The 18,097-nt window shown below is 41.5% G+C and overlaps 1 protein-coding gene across 2 annotated transcripts in view; it reads left to right on the top strand.

The window, feature by feature from the left end:
- Positions 1 to 17,084, top strand: part of DCX (doublecortin) — a 68,815-nt gene extending 51,731 nt beyond the window's left edge. Inside the window, exons 3-6 of one of the 2 annotated variants that reach the window (XM_068409205.1) lie at positions 322 to 424; positions 4,271 to 4,393; positions 14,353 to 14,447; positions 17,028 to 17,084. In XM_068409205.1, coding sequence (XP_068265306.1) covers positions 322 to 424; positions 4,271 to 4,393; positions 14,353 to 14,447; positions 17,028 to 17,084 — 378 coding nt within the window. Of the gene's footprint in view, positions 1 to 321; positions 425 to 4,270; positions 4,409 to 14,352; positions 14,448 to 17,027 lie in introns of both variants that reach the window. The other variant, XM_068409204.1, reaches the window with a different exon arrangement.
- Positions 17,085 to 18,097: the final 1,013 nt, after the last annotated feature.

The following is an 18,097-nucleotide window of genomic DNA, read 5'->3' as shown; positions in this document are numbered from 1 at the left end:
AGAAGTAGCTCAGGAAGCCTGTGTCATTCATCAGGGTTGACTAATGTATGCTGTCAGCTCCTGAACGGGTTGGAAATGCCATACCTCACAGCCTTTGCAAGGTAGTTGGGATTTTTTTTTCTCTTTTTTTAATTACATTTTTACGCTTGACTTGCTCAGAGAAGTTGTGTGTTGTGCACCAGGCTTACGGCAGGCAGGACCGAATTAGCGTGGGACAGGGGGAACGGCGGAGAGGCATCTCCCTCCTGTTTAAATTAAAACTAAGCCACATCAGAATGTTGCCAATTAAAAATAAAATGAATGACTTTGCTCTCTCCGTAGGTGACCTGTCTCCACGATTTCTTTGGGGATGATGATGTGTTTATCGCCTGTGGTCCAGAAAAATTCCGCTATGCACAGGATGACTTTTCTCTGGATGAAAGCGGTAACATCAAACACACACTGCTCTCCAGTCTGTGGTTTTATTTGATTTCCATTCAGTTGCTTGTATCAGATAATAATGCTGCATGCTTTTGGTCTGTTTTTTAAGACCTAGTACATGGAATTTAACATCCTTTTGTGATACTTGTGCAGTAAGCAGATATTATAATCAGGCAAATACTGACTGAGGTAGCCCAACTCAGAACAGATGGACCCCCACACCATTTGACATTTACTGCAAAATCTGGTAGTGTATGTCCTGTCAATTTTTTTCAGTTGCAGTCAGATAGATACATTTTTCTTGAGAACTAGACAGCAGAAGGACTCTTGTCCTTACATGTGAATATTAAAAAATGGGAGCAAGCACAGTTAAAAGAAAAATCACTCCCTCCACTGCTTTCTTCTGCTGATTCAAAAAGCAGAGCAATAATTCCCTTTTTGGGAGGGGACTGGGACAGCACCATTATTTATCCCTGTTACAACTGCAAGCACAGATCTGTAACAATGTGAGTCTCTATGAACAATTAAGTCATTAAATCTTTGATTTCACAGGATATACAGAGCTTGCTTGTAGGTGTTACCACTTACCCCACCTGGCAACTGTATACACTAACAGCGCAGGCTGTCTGCTGGTGCCAGTGAGTGCAGCAAGAGTAAATTAATGTAACTTTGACCATTTAAACTAGAAGAAAATGTGGTCTCCAAAGCTCTAGGTATCCCGTATAAGGAGTGAGAGCCCCATGCTGTCTGATATGCTACAAACTGGCTCAGCATTGAAGACCAAAGAGGACTTCTGCTGTGTATCAGGAAGTCAAGCAGCCTCTAATCTTCAAACACTGTATTTTTATGACTCGTTTGCAAGCCTGATTTTATTTGATGCTGGTACTTCTGACCTGTGTACTCCAGACGAACCCATTTGATGGTCTTGGGTAATTCAAAGAAAGTTTCCAAGGTTCAGCTCAAACTTTGCAGGCAGAGAATAAAGCCTGTGTGAGGCTGGGGAAGCGATCTGTAACCTGAGCTTCATATTTTTTTTAACACTCGGCAGTTGAGTCAGCTCCACGGGGAGTTCCCCACTGTAAAACAGTTTGGATGCAATCCTAGCAGAACGACTTGATGGGAAGCCCAGCTCTCTGCCTACACTCCTGGTTACTACTGATTTTTCCAGCTTGGTTTTCTCTAACAAAAATAAGCCAAGCCAGCAGCGTTTTCCCATCGTACACCCATCGTCCATCCTTGTCATGAGTCAGATGCTGCAAGGAGAACTGTGAGACCTGAGGTCTTGCAGATGAATGTCACTTATTAAAATCTCCTCTGTCATGGGGTACTTTTTCTTGCCTGTTTGGATGACATGCACTTGGATTGCTGGTTGTTATGTTCGCTCTGGCAGAACATCAGGAAACAAAATGAGAAATAGCATTAGAGAGGATTATGTCATCTTTTTCCTCCTGACTGGCCACCACAGCTTCTGCCCTACAATCCCTGTGGCTGCGCACCTTCCAGATGACGTTGCTCTGTCTCAGTCGTACCCACTGGCTTCAGCATCAGCCCACGGAAATGTCATGCCCCCTGTGAGCTTTAGAGGCCTGTTTACACTGACTTCAGCACAGACACGTTTCTACATTTAGAACCTTGTTTCAAGATGTGCAAATGCTCAGTGATTGCCTTTGGTGCACTGACACTTGGAGAAATTCCTCAGAGTCAGCCTTTCTGTGCTGGGAAATGCAAAGCTGAGTTTCTTTTCAAGGAATTACTGCCCTGGGAAGAAAATAGATTTGAAACCTCTTGGAAAGACGCAACATAAAGTATTTTCACTTTTTAGATTTATTTTTTTAGGGAGTAATTCAGGTGACTAAACACAGGTGTCTGACACCCTTTGAGACCCCCTTGGTTTCTGAGATACCCATGTGATACATGACTGACAGGTATCACACAGGGGCACCAGGCGACCCACTCTGCTCCAGGGAGGCTGTACTCTAGTGTACCTCACGTAGCATTTGGTACCTACGGCTGGGCAAATGAATCGTGCTCTAAGATCAAAATGTTGCACTGTTTTTGTTACACAGCTATATGTAAGAGTCTTGAAAAATATTCCTTCTGCAGTGACTGAAGATTATTTTTCCCCATGTTTTGGCTTGGCTGGTTACACCAGGAGCAGTTATTTTCATACTCTCCCTAGTGGCTGTTTCACAGTGTCTCATCCAACACTATATTCTTTAGTATCGAGGAGGGATAGTCTACCTTCCACACCTTCCCCCCAGTCATTACTGCTCTTCATATATAAAAAACTGGGACTAGATCATTGCTGGAGCCCTACAAGCCTTTCTGTCGCATCAGCTGTGAGAAGTCAAGTACCTTTGAAAAAAAAACACACAACTTTTTCTATACTTGATTTACATTTTCCAAAATCCATTTAGCAGGAGAGAGAATAAACTCTTTGTAGGTTTAATTATCGCCATGCAGTATCCCTGGAGCACAGGGCATCCTCTCTTCCTATTCTTGTACTGCATGACCCAACAGCAAACTCTCTCGCAAACCAGCTGGAAGAAGAAGAGACTGACTCTTGACTGTCTGAGAATGAGGAAAGCCTGGGGAAAAAATTAAGGCAATTACATTTTCATAGGTAAACTGATATATAAATAAATAACACATACATTTAGGTCAGACAACTTGTTTTTGGCTGACCAATTAGTTATTCGCTATGTGCTGGCTGAGTTTATTCCCATTAGGGAATCCAGTCAAGGGAGTCCTCAGTCCAGCCCATGCATGCTGAGCTGAACTTTTCCATAAAAAACTCTCTGTATGTGGAACACCTAATTCACGCCTGTAAAAAAGGCCTGTTTTTGACATCTTGGTGAAGACAATCTGTTGTAGGAGATGAGGTGAGACCAGTTAGCATTTGTCAAAAAGGAAATCCTCTTTTTATTGCCGCCTTCTTAACTGAGTTAATAACTTGAGGGGTGGAAAGTGCTTTTTCTGTTAGCTCTCAATGTAAATAAACCCTGGTTTTGAAGATCTGGCATGCCTGAAATCCTGGGACACACAGAGATTTGTTAGCATTTCAGTTCCCTCCTGCAGGACACTGTAGATCATGTTTACATTTTCCACTCTTCCTGGCCTTTTTATTTTTTAAGAAAACACAGTTGGGGTTCTCATCTGCTCATGTCTTTAAGTACATAAATCTGCTAGACTTGTTTATATAAACCCTTCTGAAAGGGATGAGTGGCCAGAACAAAGGATGTGTTTTGTAAAACCACTTTGTCTTCTTTGCTTTCTGCATCTGAAAAGTTGCAGCTTGTTGAAACCTCAGAAGAGGTTGATTCAGGCTGGGTGAAAGCCTCCTGGGGCAGATTATCCCATCTGCCACTTAGAGACCTTTACGTCATGCCATGAGCTGTTTGCCTGCTTTCTGCACCTGCATAAATTGCACTAATCATTCCTACTACTAGGTCTTCATGGAAGGATTACAGCAAATTAACTAGCATTTTGGCCAGTTAGTGTTCAACATTTTCATTGTGGTCACTAGTTGGTGAGAACCAAGGCAAAGGGAAGGGCAGAAAATCTTTGGTAGGAAACGGGTATGGAGACGGACTCTGCTAGGGAGCCAGCCGGATCTTGACGTACATTATCTCAGCATCTCCTCCAGAGGAGCAAAGCTGTTCCTCTTTTTGCCCTCCCCCTAAAAAGTCTCCTTTCTGCTCTGGAGAAAATGTGGACATATCAGCATTTCCCTTGCCCTTGCATGTTTTATACAGTTCTTTGGAGACAAAGCACGAAGCTGCCCATGGGTGTTTCCATAGGCAGCGAGAGTAGGTAGGGACATAACCACGGTTGCTGTCTGTTTCCTTAGAGTGCCGGGTGATGAAAGGGAGCCCTGCGGCTGCCACAGGCAGCAAGTCATCTCCCACCCCTCAGAAGAGCTCAGCAAAGAGTCCAGCCCCCATGCGCCGCAGCAAGTCTCCAGCCGATTCAGGTAACCATCAAGATGGTGAGTGATTGTTTTCTGGTGTCTGAATACTAACTGTGCTCAAGAGAAAAACACGTTGTTTGTCTTTAGATACACTGACCTTGGGTGTTTGCATGTGAAACGTTGGCATTTTTTAAAAACAAGAAACTGGTGCTAGAGTACAGGAGCACTTAATAAATATTGGAGAGGAATTCTCTGGTCGGTTCAGTGCAGTCGTGGCTTTAGGTCATACCACCCACAGTCTCACAGCCTCCTGCCCTAACAAAATTTAAAAGCAGTTTTCACTTCACAGGCAGGAAATCAAGGCCCACAGTGCTTGCACATGTTCCCTATAGATACAGACTGATTTAGAATAACCCCGTGTGCAATGTAAATGTTAATTATTGTACAGGTCAGAAGTGTGCCCTTCTAATCATTATTTAAAGAAGACCAGTGACCTTGCAAATGGAGAAATGGTGATGGATTTATTGATGTGATACTGAGACAGTCATTCAGTAAGAGAAGAGAAGGGAAATGGGAATCCTGATCTGCTGCAGCAGCTTGCACCATTTGAAATGCCTCCCTCCCTCTTCAGTAGCAACTGGACTGGTGGTGTAGCACACCTGGAGAGCTGCAGAGCCTATAAATTAAAAGCTGGGCCAAATATCACACTTCTGGTAATTGATAGTTTTTGGAGTCATGATGGAGAGGGTGGATCTCTGGGAGTGTCATCTGTCCGCTTGTTTTTTTCCAAAAGAGAACCAGAGATGGCCTTTCACTAAAACGGCCAAATCACCAAATAAGCACGTCAGGGTTTCAGGAGAGCTCCACAGCTAAAATTCAAGTGACCCACAATATTAACACAGGTGATACAAAACAGAAATTGCTTTTCACCTTCATGGTAACACATTGCATATTGCATGTGAACACCACACAACAACTGACCATCAGTAGATACTGGATTACTGGATATAAAATTCACCTGATAGTATTTAGAAAGATTTTCCCCAGGAAGCAGTTAATTTGTTTAGGGTCTCTTGATGTTCTTCAGCTACTTAAAAAGACAATGTGAAATTGGTTGGCAAATGCCAAGACTCTGTGATTTTAAAAAAGTGATTTCCCTGTAAGGTGACTCTGCATTCAGATTCCAGTGTTCGCTGTTCTTAAACTCAGGCTTGCTGTAATCTGAAAAGCTTTTACAATCCCAAATGCATCATAAAGTTGCATAGGTACATTGAAGGCATGATGGAAAATCCATTGTTGATTTAAAAAAACCTAAACAACTCCCATTCAATGATCTGGGAGTCAGCTCGTGCATGAGTTGTGAAACTGCATTTAAACCTTCTCCATAAGCATCAGGTGCTAATTACCATCAGAACTAGACTTCATTGCATGAACATATAGTCTAATGTGAAATGGCAACTATTGAGTTCCTGATTTTAATTGATTGAATGACTCACAGGAACAAAATGGTGAGTCATCTGATGCAGTTTAATGAACACAGTTAGTAGAGCCTTTCAGAAGGAGATTAAAATAACCAGAAATGCTGAACAATAGCCAGCTCCTGGAGTTAAGGCCAGTAATGAAGGACAAATCAGGTTTCTTTAATCCATGTAGACAAGGGTCTTTCATACTTTCCTGTGATTTCAATACAGAAAAAAATGGCAGCCTGTCCTGCTTAATGAGAATAAAAAATGACTGAACTCTCTCAGTGCTGGAAAGGTAATGAAAGACAGTTGGTTTTCTCAGGACAGAGAGAAAAAAAGAATACTACCTTGTGTTCTTGTCCCTTGAACTCATAATAAAGAAAGTGGGTCTACACATTACTTGTGTAAGCGATCAGAGTCAATATTTACATAAACAAGTAACAGGCTTAGCTGGATTCTGAAGTTATCACATGAAAAAGGCAAGGAATGCTGAATGAAGCCTGATTAATAAAAGATGATCTGACCAATTTTTTTTCCAGCATTCTCACCTATTTCATTTGTGAAAGGATTTGAAAGCAGTTTTATTTCAAGTATATTAAATATTTTTGCAATGTGTTTGATCTCCTACCCACTTGTACCTTCTGTCTTTGCTGTCTTTCACTCTGCTGTGGTTGTCATATCAGAACTTGGAGTTTCCTTGATTCTGTGTTATTAGTTTCTGTTCAGTTCTTTTCCATGTAGGTTTCTGTATCATTTTTTTCCACCATGGTCTCTATAAGGCCATTGTGACATATCTGGGCACTGATGTAAATGCAGATTCTGAAGTAAATCTCCATATTGCTTGAGTGAAAGAAGTCTGAACCCTCCTCATTACCAGCACACTGCAGTTACAGAAAAGGATGTTATTTTCTTCCATTTCTCATCCTAATTATTCCCTTTCCCTGTTAAAGCATATGGGAAAATGGTACATTATTTATCAGGAGCAAAAACGAGAATGCAGTGGATTCACATGTGGACAGTGGTTGGCATGCATTGCCCACAGAGGCAGCTGAGGCTTGAAGCAGATTGTGCAGGCACAACTGTGCCTCACTCCTCAGCAAGAGCTTTGATGCTGCCAGCAGATAGTGGACAACAGCAGTAATTTACTGTTACAGCACAGAGAGAACAGAAAAAACTGCTTCAGCAGAGCTTGCTAGTGCTGATTCTGTGGATGTAACCTTGACAGCATGCAAACATTGCATCCGCTTTCTCTACCATTCACTTTAGGAACGCTGATGATCTTTATGTGTCAACATAAATAAACCACTTCTCATTCAAAGGTGTGGAAAAGCTTTGTGCCCGAGCAGCAGCTATCCTCCACACAGGCTGGGGTATTCGGGGACCTGTGTTTTATTCCAGCCTTCGCCACTGACTCACTCCGTGGCTTTGAGTGCATCATTTAAGCTGTTCACGCCTTCTTTCCCAAGGGATCGTCCAAGACAGTGATACCTGATCTGTATACAGAGCTCTGTAATCTGCGCATGGAACCATGCACAGGAAAGAGCTTTGATGCTCTTTATTTGGGGCTTTTTGTGTATTCTGAAAGCATTTGGAGAATAATATTGCTAAAACCAAAGATATTATCTCACAGATTGCCATCCACAAAAGAATCTCCAGCAGCAGAGTGGCTGCAGCACATGCTCCAGACCTTCCAGCAGAGGCAAGCCACACTCTAGCAAGGCCACTATCTACACTCCAGTGGATCAGAGACTGCTCCAGCAACCTGAACACTCTCTAACACATTAAATCCTGCCACAGTAAACTGTCAGGTTATGCAGGTGAATGAATACAGCTGTGTGGCCTGATGCTGTGTTAGCCATCGTCATAGACTGCGCAGATCCCCATCTAAGTTGATTTGTCAGCCTGGAAGCTTTCTATGTAGGGATCTGCCTTCTGTGCCACGTGATCTCCATTCACCTTTGATACCCTTTGCTCCTTCTGGTTTTGGCTATGGATTTAGTGATCTACTTCTCAATGAGAAACATAGATCTAGGTATAACTAGCTTTCTGGGAGAGCCATAGAGAGAGCGTACTGCTGGCTGGCATCTGGTTTCCCCCGATGGCACCCAAAGCTTTGTTCCCGACTGTGGTCTCTGGGGCCACCTCTGAGTCAGAACAACAGCAGAATATAGAAAGAAATATATGTTGCAAGTCTGTAAATCTAGCACTGAAAAGGAGGCAGCTTCTAAGCCATTTAATTGCTCCTATCACCAGCTAGATGTGAACTGTAATGTGTTCTTTGACTGTTCTGTTACAGCAGTCCTGGTAGTGAGCCACCTCAGTAAGTGGTCAGCTCCCATTCCAAAATAACAAGGATTAACATGGAGCAACAAAGAATGCATAAACAAAATCTTTTATTAAAAAATGTCAGGACAAAAGGCCGTGCATAGAAGTGCAACTGCACAGAGAGTGCCAGCTCCCAGCTGCAGCGATTCGAGCTCACTGGCTGAATTGCTACCTTCTGCTGGAGGTAATCTGCCTCCTGCCTAGATGTGTCATGGCCTCACTGTGAAAAGCTCAATTCCCTCTAGGCAGCCAGAGCCCTTCAGCTCCACGGATATTCAAAAAATGAGGTAGCTAATCCACAGAAACATGTTAAACACTGTTTGCTTGGCACGGTACTTTTCTCTCTTTATTTACCATACAGTTATTTAAATGAATGAATGAATGAAAAGGAATGAATGAAGAATGAAGAAGTGTCTTGCTATAAGCAGATGGTAACAGATGACAGTCCTTATATTCCCAAAAGGAATCCTTTCTTCCTTCTCTCATTAACCCCCAACCCATATACACACCTTCTCAGCAATGCCAGTGTATTTCTGGTTTGATCCAGCTATTCCTCCCGACACCCCTGGTCATTCCATCATCGGGCTGTTTTCACTTCTTGGTTCAGTTTGACTGGAAGGCCCTGGCTGCTTTACCAGCAGTTCCCACTGGGCTTCCAATATATCCTTTAGTTTCCCATCTCTTTGGTGCTGGAGCTGGGATGCAGTCTTTCATCTATGTCTTCCACCTAACTCCCCCAAAATGTTGCTTCCAGCAAGGTGGGGTTAGCAAAATACAACAGGATTTTACTTCTCCCTCTACAAGAATGTATCCAGGTGCCTCTCTCTTCTCTGTCTGCCAAACATTAGCTAGTCAGCTGAACTAGTTTCTGATATATCAGGTGTGAATTGAGACTGGAAGGACTGGTGTCTCTATCTGGCCTTAGATGAGCTTGGGTTGTTGTGTTTTACTATGGACTGAAGATGCTAAGAAAGACATAAACAAACTAGAGAAAATCCAGAAGAAATTTCTTAGGGTTCAGAAAAGTTGAAGGAAATGGACTGATTCAACTTAGAAAGAGATCGAGAATGAACAATTTAACACTCTTCAAATGCATCTGAAGTATTAAAAAGAGGATAAGGATCAATTTTCTTGTGTGTTTATCGGGGATAGGATATTGGTTTAATCTTTAATAATGGATATATAGATCAGATATTAGGAAAACTTTTCAATTATAAGCATCTTAATCACTGAAGAAGGTCTCCTAGGGAGCTTGTGAGTCCCTGTCAGACTTGGTGCTTTTAAAAAAATAAGATCTCTATTGGGGATGACCCAAATATATCTGATCCCAATTCAGAGCACAGAATTGGAGTTACAAAGCTTTTATGCTTATTTCTGGCCTCTATTTTTCTTTCTATGAAGTCAGCTTTGCTAAATGACATAGCTTAGAGGAATAAAATCCAGACTAAACTACACCTGCAGTATACCCTCCAAAACCTCTCCTAACATGAGCATAAGGAGATAAATCTCTGTGCTGCTGCTATGGTCCATGAGATTTAAATGGGGTAGAGTCAGCATGAAGTTTGGCAAAATTTCTTTAACAGACCACTCCAATAAGAAGTCAAACCAAACAAAAGACAGAGCTAAATCTCAGGGGAGAAATACAGGGGAGAAAATAATGATGTCATTTGCCATTACTTCTTTGTTATTAAAATATGAATTTATCTTACAGTAACTCACATAACAAGGATTCAGTTGTAGAAATACATGTGCTGTGATAGGAGAATTCATGATTTTTAAAACCAGCATGATCTTAGTCCTTTGCAGTACAGAGCCACAGGTACCTGAGCTGAAATTTGAAAATGTCTTTCCCCAGCTTTGCCTTGATTTGGCTCAGGGAGCCTGTGAACAGGGCTCTGAGGCAGTGCTGCAGGACTTTAATTTCTCAGTCTTCTAATGGAAGGGTTTGGATAGAGGGACAAAAGCATATTCACAAGGCAGCAGCAATTAGCAAAACAGATACAGAACGTCGGTCTGTCCTGACTGCAGATCTGGCTCCCCAGGGTCATTATATATGCATGTGTTAAAAAGGCAGCAGATGTCTTTTGGATTGCACACAAGATAGAGCAGCTTGTTATCTCATTTGCGCTTACTGACGTTCTGCTCGCTGACAATCCACAGTGCGCATCCAGCGGAGAGATCACCCTCCCAAAACGTGATGAGAAAAGAGTGCCAACGCTGCAGAGCTGAGTGCTTGGAAGTTAGGAGGTGCCTTAGTGAAGGATTCCTGTGCAATCTGAATTTTTCTGCTCCTGAATAAACACTACAATGGAGTCTTTATTTTTCCTACAGGCTCCTCTGATCCTAGAGGACAGGATGGCTTGTGCTCGCTAAATGAGCTCACTAAATGAGCACTAAATTTCTACATTTGCTTTATGCTGTCCTTGTTTTGGTTGTTGCCTCTGTTTTCTTGGTGACACTTCAAACCCTGACCTGGAGACAAAACTGTCCACATATTTCATGGTTCTTTCTCCCACTCTTGTGATGTACGAGCATGTGCTCCTCAAACTAGGAACTCATCTGCTGAACCCTGAGAACCCCAATGGAGCAAGGACTATTAACCTTATTTTACAAATTGATAGAAAAAGAGAGATCTCCACACGTTTTGAGCACTCACTGTGATCCTTGGGCCCTGCTTTTTCCAGTTGTTCATTGATAGAAATGTGAGTTAAAAAGATGGACCTCACTAACCTCATTTACAGGTCTTGGTGCTTATCATTGCTGGAAATTCAGATCCAGAGTCCCAGTCATCCAAGAAAACCTGAGCAACTCTCAAGGAACAATTGCATATGAGAAGTTTGACTAAATTATCTGTGGGAGAAGCAGGCAGAGAATTCAGTTTACCTGGACCTCTCATAGCCTTCTCCAACATAACATTATGCTATATTCTCCATCCTCCCTCTCATTTGCTGGATAAGCCTGATTTATCTCCCGACTACAAATTGTCTTGTGCACTGAAGGAGATAAGGATCCTATGAAATGAGGTAGTGCACACATTCATGCAATTAAAGGACGTGTCATATGCACAAAGGGGCCTTAAGGTAAATTGAGGCTGCAAAGGAAGTACAATGACATAAATAAGACATAATACACAAACAACAATCGGGTGGAAAAAACCCAAATGAATTAAAATGAAAGTTGGTTATAAAGAATGGTTTCCCATAGCTGAGCTTATGTGAGATCCTTAGCTACCGTAAGTCACCAGCAGATTTTAGTGGAGCAGTAGCGTTATACATCACCTGGGATCTGCTCTTCGCCTCTTGTTATTTTCTTGCATTCTTGCAAAAGAAATGCATGCAAGTTTGATTGCGAACACTGTTCTTCATTATCAGGCACAAAGAAAATTAAACTGGGCTGCTTAATTGTTGCTCCTGCTGCAGAACTCTTTGTGAGTATTTGTAATGATACACATCCGTCTCATTGGATTTGTGATTTGGATGTCACATCTGTTTTTTCAGTGGTGCTCATAAAATATTAACATCCCTGCTGTAGCACTTAGAAGTCTCATTGTATCAGGGAATTTATGTCCTTCCCTGCAGCAATTACATCTATTCGCTGCACACCGACTGTTAGCTGTTCTTCCAGTCTTCCTGTTTGTGGAAGGGAAATTGGGGTTCTTTGTAGAGCTGTTAGGTGGCATTCTTCATTTTAGGAAGGATTACTTCCTGCCTCAGGATCAGTGACAACTGGAAATAAAGAAAGAAAGAGGCATTTTAGAGATTGGAGATAGATTCTAGCCAATACAGATTATATTAGTACTATTGTACCCCACATTTTCTTTATTAGAAAACCCAAAGTCACTTGGTTAAAAAAAACATAAAAGAAATCCAAGTTATTTTTTGCTGAATTGCCTTCGTTATACGGCATACAGTTAGTGAACTCTACTTTTTTTCCCACCAACTTGAGGGCAGCTGACTTTGTAGAACTGGAGCAAAGTGAAAAGTGGCATGTTGCAGTGCAGGGACCAGTGTGTAACAGTTTCTGGGTTTCCATAACTAGTTTTTCCCTCCCACCAATAAAGAATGATCTGAACGGAACGGGGAGGTGAAGGGTTACTCTGTTCCCCAATTATCTATAAATCATTATTTCCACCACCTTTTAAGAAATATCTATTTCCTCAGTGAGGTGCATTTGTAATGGGAAAAAAGCGATCTGTGATGAATAGCCTCCTCTTCCCAACAGAGCCTTCTGCATAGAACTGACGGATATGGAGACAGAGGGCCCCCATCCCCCTGAATCTGTTGAGTCTGAGCTGCTTGAACGTGCCGGCAGCTCCTCCTTTGTCCTGTGGCTTACAGCACATTTCTTTACACTTGCTTGAATTCACATGTATGACCTCTACATTTGGGCCTGTGATACTACGAACCTTAACTGCCCCCCTCTTTCTCACAAGAAGATAACAGAGAAGAGGAATGAGGCTGTCTTAGGCATTGGAGCAAGAGTTTTGCTGGTTTTGCTCTTAAAAATACAACACTCACACACCTTCTTCTTACTGTATGATACTTTATACACTTCTTGGTTCTCCTCCAGCCACTCAACTGCTTGTTTAATTTTAAATAACTGATTTGCATATTCAGCTATTACAATTGAAAGCATAAGTCCCATATGCTGAAATCATCCATCCTCCTCTGCGCGTGCCCTTACAGTTAGAGTAATGGTATGGAGAGACATTGGGCACTTAGAGAGCAGGACAACAAGCCTGGATCACGACATGCTTGTCTTTGTGTGAAAAATCAACACAATTAAAAATGCTTTCTTTAAAAATGGGTAGGGATTTGTATAGTTATCTGGAGGGCTGGCAACACTATTGCCATTTAAGGAAATGACAATCAAAATATTTGGGGTTTAGTTTTGTGGCTTGTGCTGAATATTTTAACATCTGGAGTAGGTTTTGGAAATGTCACTTTCTGTAGACTTGATTGGGATATGTAGTTTAATGCTCCTAAGGCCTCCAGCTTGCTGCTGCTTGGGTTGCAAAAAGAAAAGGCCAGAAAAGATAATACACTTGGACACAGCCAGCATGAGTTTGAATTTCCTTCCCTCAAGTAATGCTGCTTGTGCGGATGGGGTTATATGTTTACAACCCCTGGTAACAAGAGGGTCTGTATCCCTGGCATTGATACACAACCTGTGAATGACCAAGTTCACTATGTGCAAGTATGTCCTTATGAAATACGTATTGTGACACCTGGCAATTATCAAAGACATTAGCTCACTTCAAAGAACATCAGTGGTAGGAAAAAATTAATTTATCCTTATTCCATTTTGTTTCCCTTCATTTTTCTGCATCATATGTTATTAACTTTGATTCCTTTTTAGTCCAATAAATGCATAATAGCCTGCCCTGACACAGACTGGAGCCCTTCACTTTAACCAGAAGCCAGGTCTGTGAAGGCCTCAACGAACAACCCTTCCAAAAGCCATTTGGTTTAAAATGAATCATATTTTTTTACATGGAGACTAACTATGTTTTCTTCAAAGCAACAGGAGCAAACAAAGCAACCCAAAAGGCCAGATTCTGATCTTTGGAAGAGGATTGTCACTTGATGTGATTCTCCTGTTCCTCCCCGCCATGGACCATGTTCACTTCTCTGGTGCAGGCAGTGGAGGGACAGCAGAGCCAGCTCTGGCCTCTCCCCAGAGAGGTGACCAGGGTCGTGCCACCCTGTGCTTACACCAGGGCTTCAGAAGGGCTCTTTTGGTCATTTATTCCCAGCCACAGCTAACTACATCCAGGGCACTCTAGGCAGCTGTTTGTCTAATTTGTAATGTGTATATTGGTCATGTAACATTTCTTGTGTAGGATCCAGGATATCTGCAGCCTCTGGTTTCCACTCATGCCCTTAAATGTCATGTGGTTTCAATTGTGTTAAACTGTCCAAGAACATAGAAATTGTCTTTCTGTTTTTCTGGTGCTGTGTATCTTGGATCAATTTGGTGAATATTTGTAGTGTAAAATATTGCTTCTTCAATTATTTTGTATTAAACTATTATACAGTCTATTATCCTAAACAGCTGAAAGCCTTAAGTTGGGTGAATAGCCATTCTGTTCGCTTTTTTTTTTTCTCCTGCCTAACATGAATAAACTAAAGCATTTCTGTGTTAAATATTTGGATACCTTCCATCTCCCCAAAGGAGAAAGAAGATCTTCCTCTTGCTTATCTGACTGCTAGCTTCTGTCTTGTTTTCTGGCAGCAAATGGGACCTCAAGCAGTCAGCTGTCTACACCCAAATCAAAGCAGTCCCCGATCTCCACACCTACCAGCCCAGGGAGCCTCCGTAAGCACAAGGTATTACGTTTCTTATACCTTACTACATCTGTTTCTCCCTTAGTCTACTCAGATTTGTACGACATTTAGGTCATGCCCATATTCTCTGGAAGCACAACTCCTTATGTTGAAACAGTGGAGAATTTGGCCCATTACCTAAAAGGGTTGTCACTTCAGGCTCTAGCAAGATGGTGAACAACAAATCATTGGCCTGTTTCTTCCACTGGAGTTATTAATGTGTGCTGGAGATCATCCATCAGAAGAGATAACCCTGAGCTTGTATCACTATTTGAAAAAGTTCACAAGTTATCCATGGATATGATCTTCATATAAATCCTCCTCTCTTGAGAAGCCTTAAGTGTTGGCAAATCTGGTCTGGGAAACAGCAGAAGAAATACAAATGTTACTGAAGCTCTAAGACATCACTTTAATTATGCTTCTCATGGATTTTTTTAAATTATTTAAGGCCATGCTCTGTTTTACAGGAAGTAAGGGATTTTTTACAGCTGGTGTAGCAATTGTGTCCTGGTACAGTGGCTGTGTTTCCTGGTAACAAACAGGGTTTCAAACAGGTAGCACGGCATCCTAGTAGAGATCAGTAAACCTGTGCTGGCTCATAGATAATTCATGTACTGATTTATTTAAAAGGTATAGCAGCAGTCACAGCTTTTTGTGTTCCTGTTATTCAGTGACATTCTGTGCTAAGTCCAGATTGTCATTTCCATGGGCTTCCTCATTTCTGGAATAGCCACAGTGTTGCTTCCAGCAGTCTTTACTTGATACAGAAATTGGAACTTGGACATAAATGTGAGTGTGAGAGGAGGTCACTGGGATTTCTCTTTAGAAATCAGAATGTACCTCTCAGCCCAAGTATGACTTTGAAAGCATTGATTTGAAATTCTGGAAGAGTAATTAAAAAATTCTGATAGTGGTGAGGTTTTGCAGTCAGCCAGCCACATATAATCCACTGCGGTCTAGATTGCACAGGTTGAACTCATCTTGTTTGAGGTTTATGTTTTTTCTCAAAGTGAGGAGTGGTAGCAGCAGCTGGACTACAGTTGTTGTGATGGTGGAACAAAGCACAGAGAAGTCAATGGGAAGAATCCCCCAAAGTCCAATGGGCTTTGGATTACACCTCTAACATGTAAGATTTTGGATCGCAGACCTTTGGACGTGGGGTTGAATGTTACTGAGGGAGCCTGAGGTGGACTTTGGCTTCTCAAAAATCAGGTCTTTAATATATTCCCAACATATGGAGAGGCTGTAGTTACTCAGCTTTATTTGGCTTTAATAAAGGCATAGCTGAATCCAAATGCAATCTATGTTTTCCTCAGGACTTCACTCTGATCTCAGCTGCTCAGTCTAAGTCTGAGGAAACGCACCAATTTTAACAGAATGGGTCCAGATTTATTATTAATTTATAATTGCGAACAGGATCTGGCCCATAGTCTGAATTCAACACTTGCTTGTGTATATTTCAGCAAAAGTAATGCTGTAAACTGCATCCTTTGCTTCAGCCATCAAGGACCTAAAATACTTTCCAAACACTATCTCATTTAGGACCTTGGAGATGAGTATTTGCTTCCTGGTAAAGACAAGTAAAACTCACCTGCTTTAATGTTTTATGTATGTTTTCAGCTGGCTGATGTATGACCTTTCCAGTGAAGCCCCTAGAACATTTGTAATAGATGGTGACTGCTGAGGGCAAAGCCAATCCATCTATGAGCTTCTCCAATGATTTAAGCCAATCAGCAAACACGAATGTAGCATTTTAGGTTGCCAGAATATTCATGCATCATTGTCTTCCTCCCAGAAGCAATTTCCTGCTTATGATGTAATAACTTTTTTTTCCCTAAAGCTGAGATGATAAATGCTTAGGTTGAGTTCACCACAAAGTCATATTTTCCCTCTTCTTATATCAAGATTGTTGTGAATTTCCTTTCTGTGTGTTTGGGCTTTTCTTCATTTTGCTCACAGTTAGGTCCAAGGATAGCTTTAGCCCTTGAGCAGGTTTGTGTACCTAGTTCCATGCAGAACTTTAAGGAAGTGGAATAAGATGGTTACCCCAGAAAGGGACCCTGGAAAAGCTTTACATTCAGCATTTGATCCAAATAGTAAACTTGGGATTATTTTCTTAACCCTTCTAATTGATCAGAAATTACTTAAAATAAAGAATAAATCATGGAACACCTGATTTTCCTAGAGATTTGTCCTAAGGGTAGCTGTCAAATCAAGCTAAGACTCTTTATTGTGGACTTAAGTTCAAAGAGACCTGTTTAAGGAAAGGTCCTGCTCTTTCATACATGTGCTATAATGGACACATTGATCCAGAAGCGATGGAAAAACAGTTCTCAAACTTATCACTGAACAGTCATCTTTCTTCTGGTACCAAGATTCTCTTGCTCCACTGTGCAAGTAACCTGCCTTGATTTTAGCCTTGAACTACCTGGACAACTGGTCAGCCCGTCCAGTAACCAGTACATGAGTCTTCTACCCTGTCCCTACGAACTGCGCAGAACTGGACCATTCGCTGCTTCCTTACACATGACGAAAAGTGGAAACTGATTGTGTGAGTTAACATTTTCTTCTTTCTTCCTACAGGACTTGTATCTGCCTCTGTCTTTGGATGACTCTGATTCCCTTGGAGATTCCATGTAAAGCGACACGCAGCTAAATGTCCATATTGCAAGCTATGTTTAAGATACAGTAGAGTACTGCCAAAATAAGCAGATAGGTGACTGGTGCTTTCAAATCAGACAAAGGACACACAGTTATATGTCATTTTTTTTCTGTGATTTATCCTCCGTGCCACAAATCAACACCTCCCACTCTATGGAGATAGAGGGATACCATTCTTCTAAGTTACAGGGATGCAAAATGGACATTGGGAGCAATTTGGGGCCAATATGCTAATGATCCTGTGCGTTTCCCATTTTCTTCTATTATTTCTTCTGCTGCAACTATGTAATTTTCCCAGCGATAGTAAAGTAGCTTCCCCTGAAAGTGTGCGAATGGATCGCTTGCTGACCAATTTGCGAGCTCAAGTAGAGCAAATGATATTCTCCACCTGCCCAAACTGCCAACGTTTGCCAGCTCACCTGCTCCTCATTTGCAGCCCTGATTTTAGCACCTGCATGCTAACGAGTATTGTTTTTATTGCTGGAGGGCAGGAAGGCAAATGACTTACTAGTTTGATGCTTAATATACCAGCAGAAGCTTGGATGAGATTAGGAATGATTGCATACAACGCTAAGGAAGGTTAGTTCAAATATTGGGATTTTTTTTTTTTTTAATGATTAAGCAAAAAAAAAAAAGTCAGCAGAGTTATCGGGAGGGGGACACCTTTCACATGTGATCCAAACATACTGCTAGCTGGTAACAAATTTTTATACCTACCCTATGGTATCTCTCTATCTCTGTTTGTAACAGTAATGCCTTGTGAACAGCCAACACTGAAAACACTGTGAAGATTTGTTTTCAGGTTTGACACCCTATAGGTCACTTTTTATAGCAAAAAAAATCAATACGCTTTTTATAAAGGAAAACCTTGTATCTGTGTTTTGGGAGTAAGGATTCAAGCTCCTTTTTTTTATAAAAGCTGGTAATTTTCTTTTGTTTAAAAAACACATTCAGAAAAATATACAAAAAAAACCAACCAACAGCTGCAGAAC

The sequence above is a fragment of the Nyctibius grandis genome, chromosome 10 (genome assembly GCF_013368605.1).
Source record: "Nyctibius grandis isolate bNycGra1 chromosome 10, bNycGra1.pri, whole genome shotgun sequence".
Taxonomy (NCBI): Eukaryota; Metazoa; Chordata; class Aves; order Nyctibiiformes; family Nyctibiidae; genus Nyctibius; species Nyctibius grandis.
Note: the sequence above shows the minus strand (reverse complement) of the source record. Positions and strands in the feature narration are given on the sequence as shown.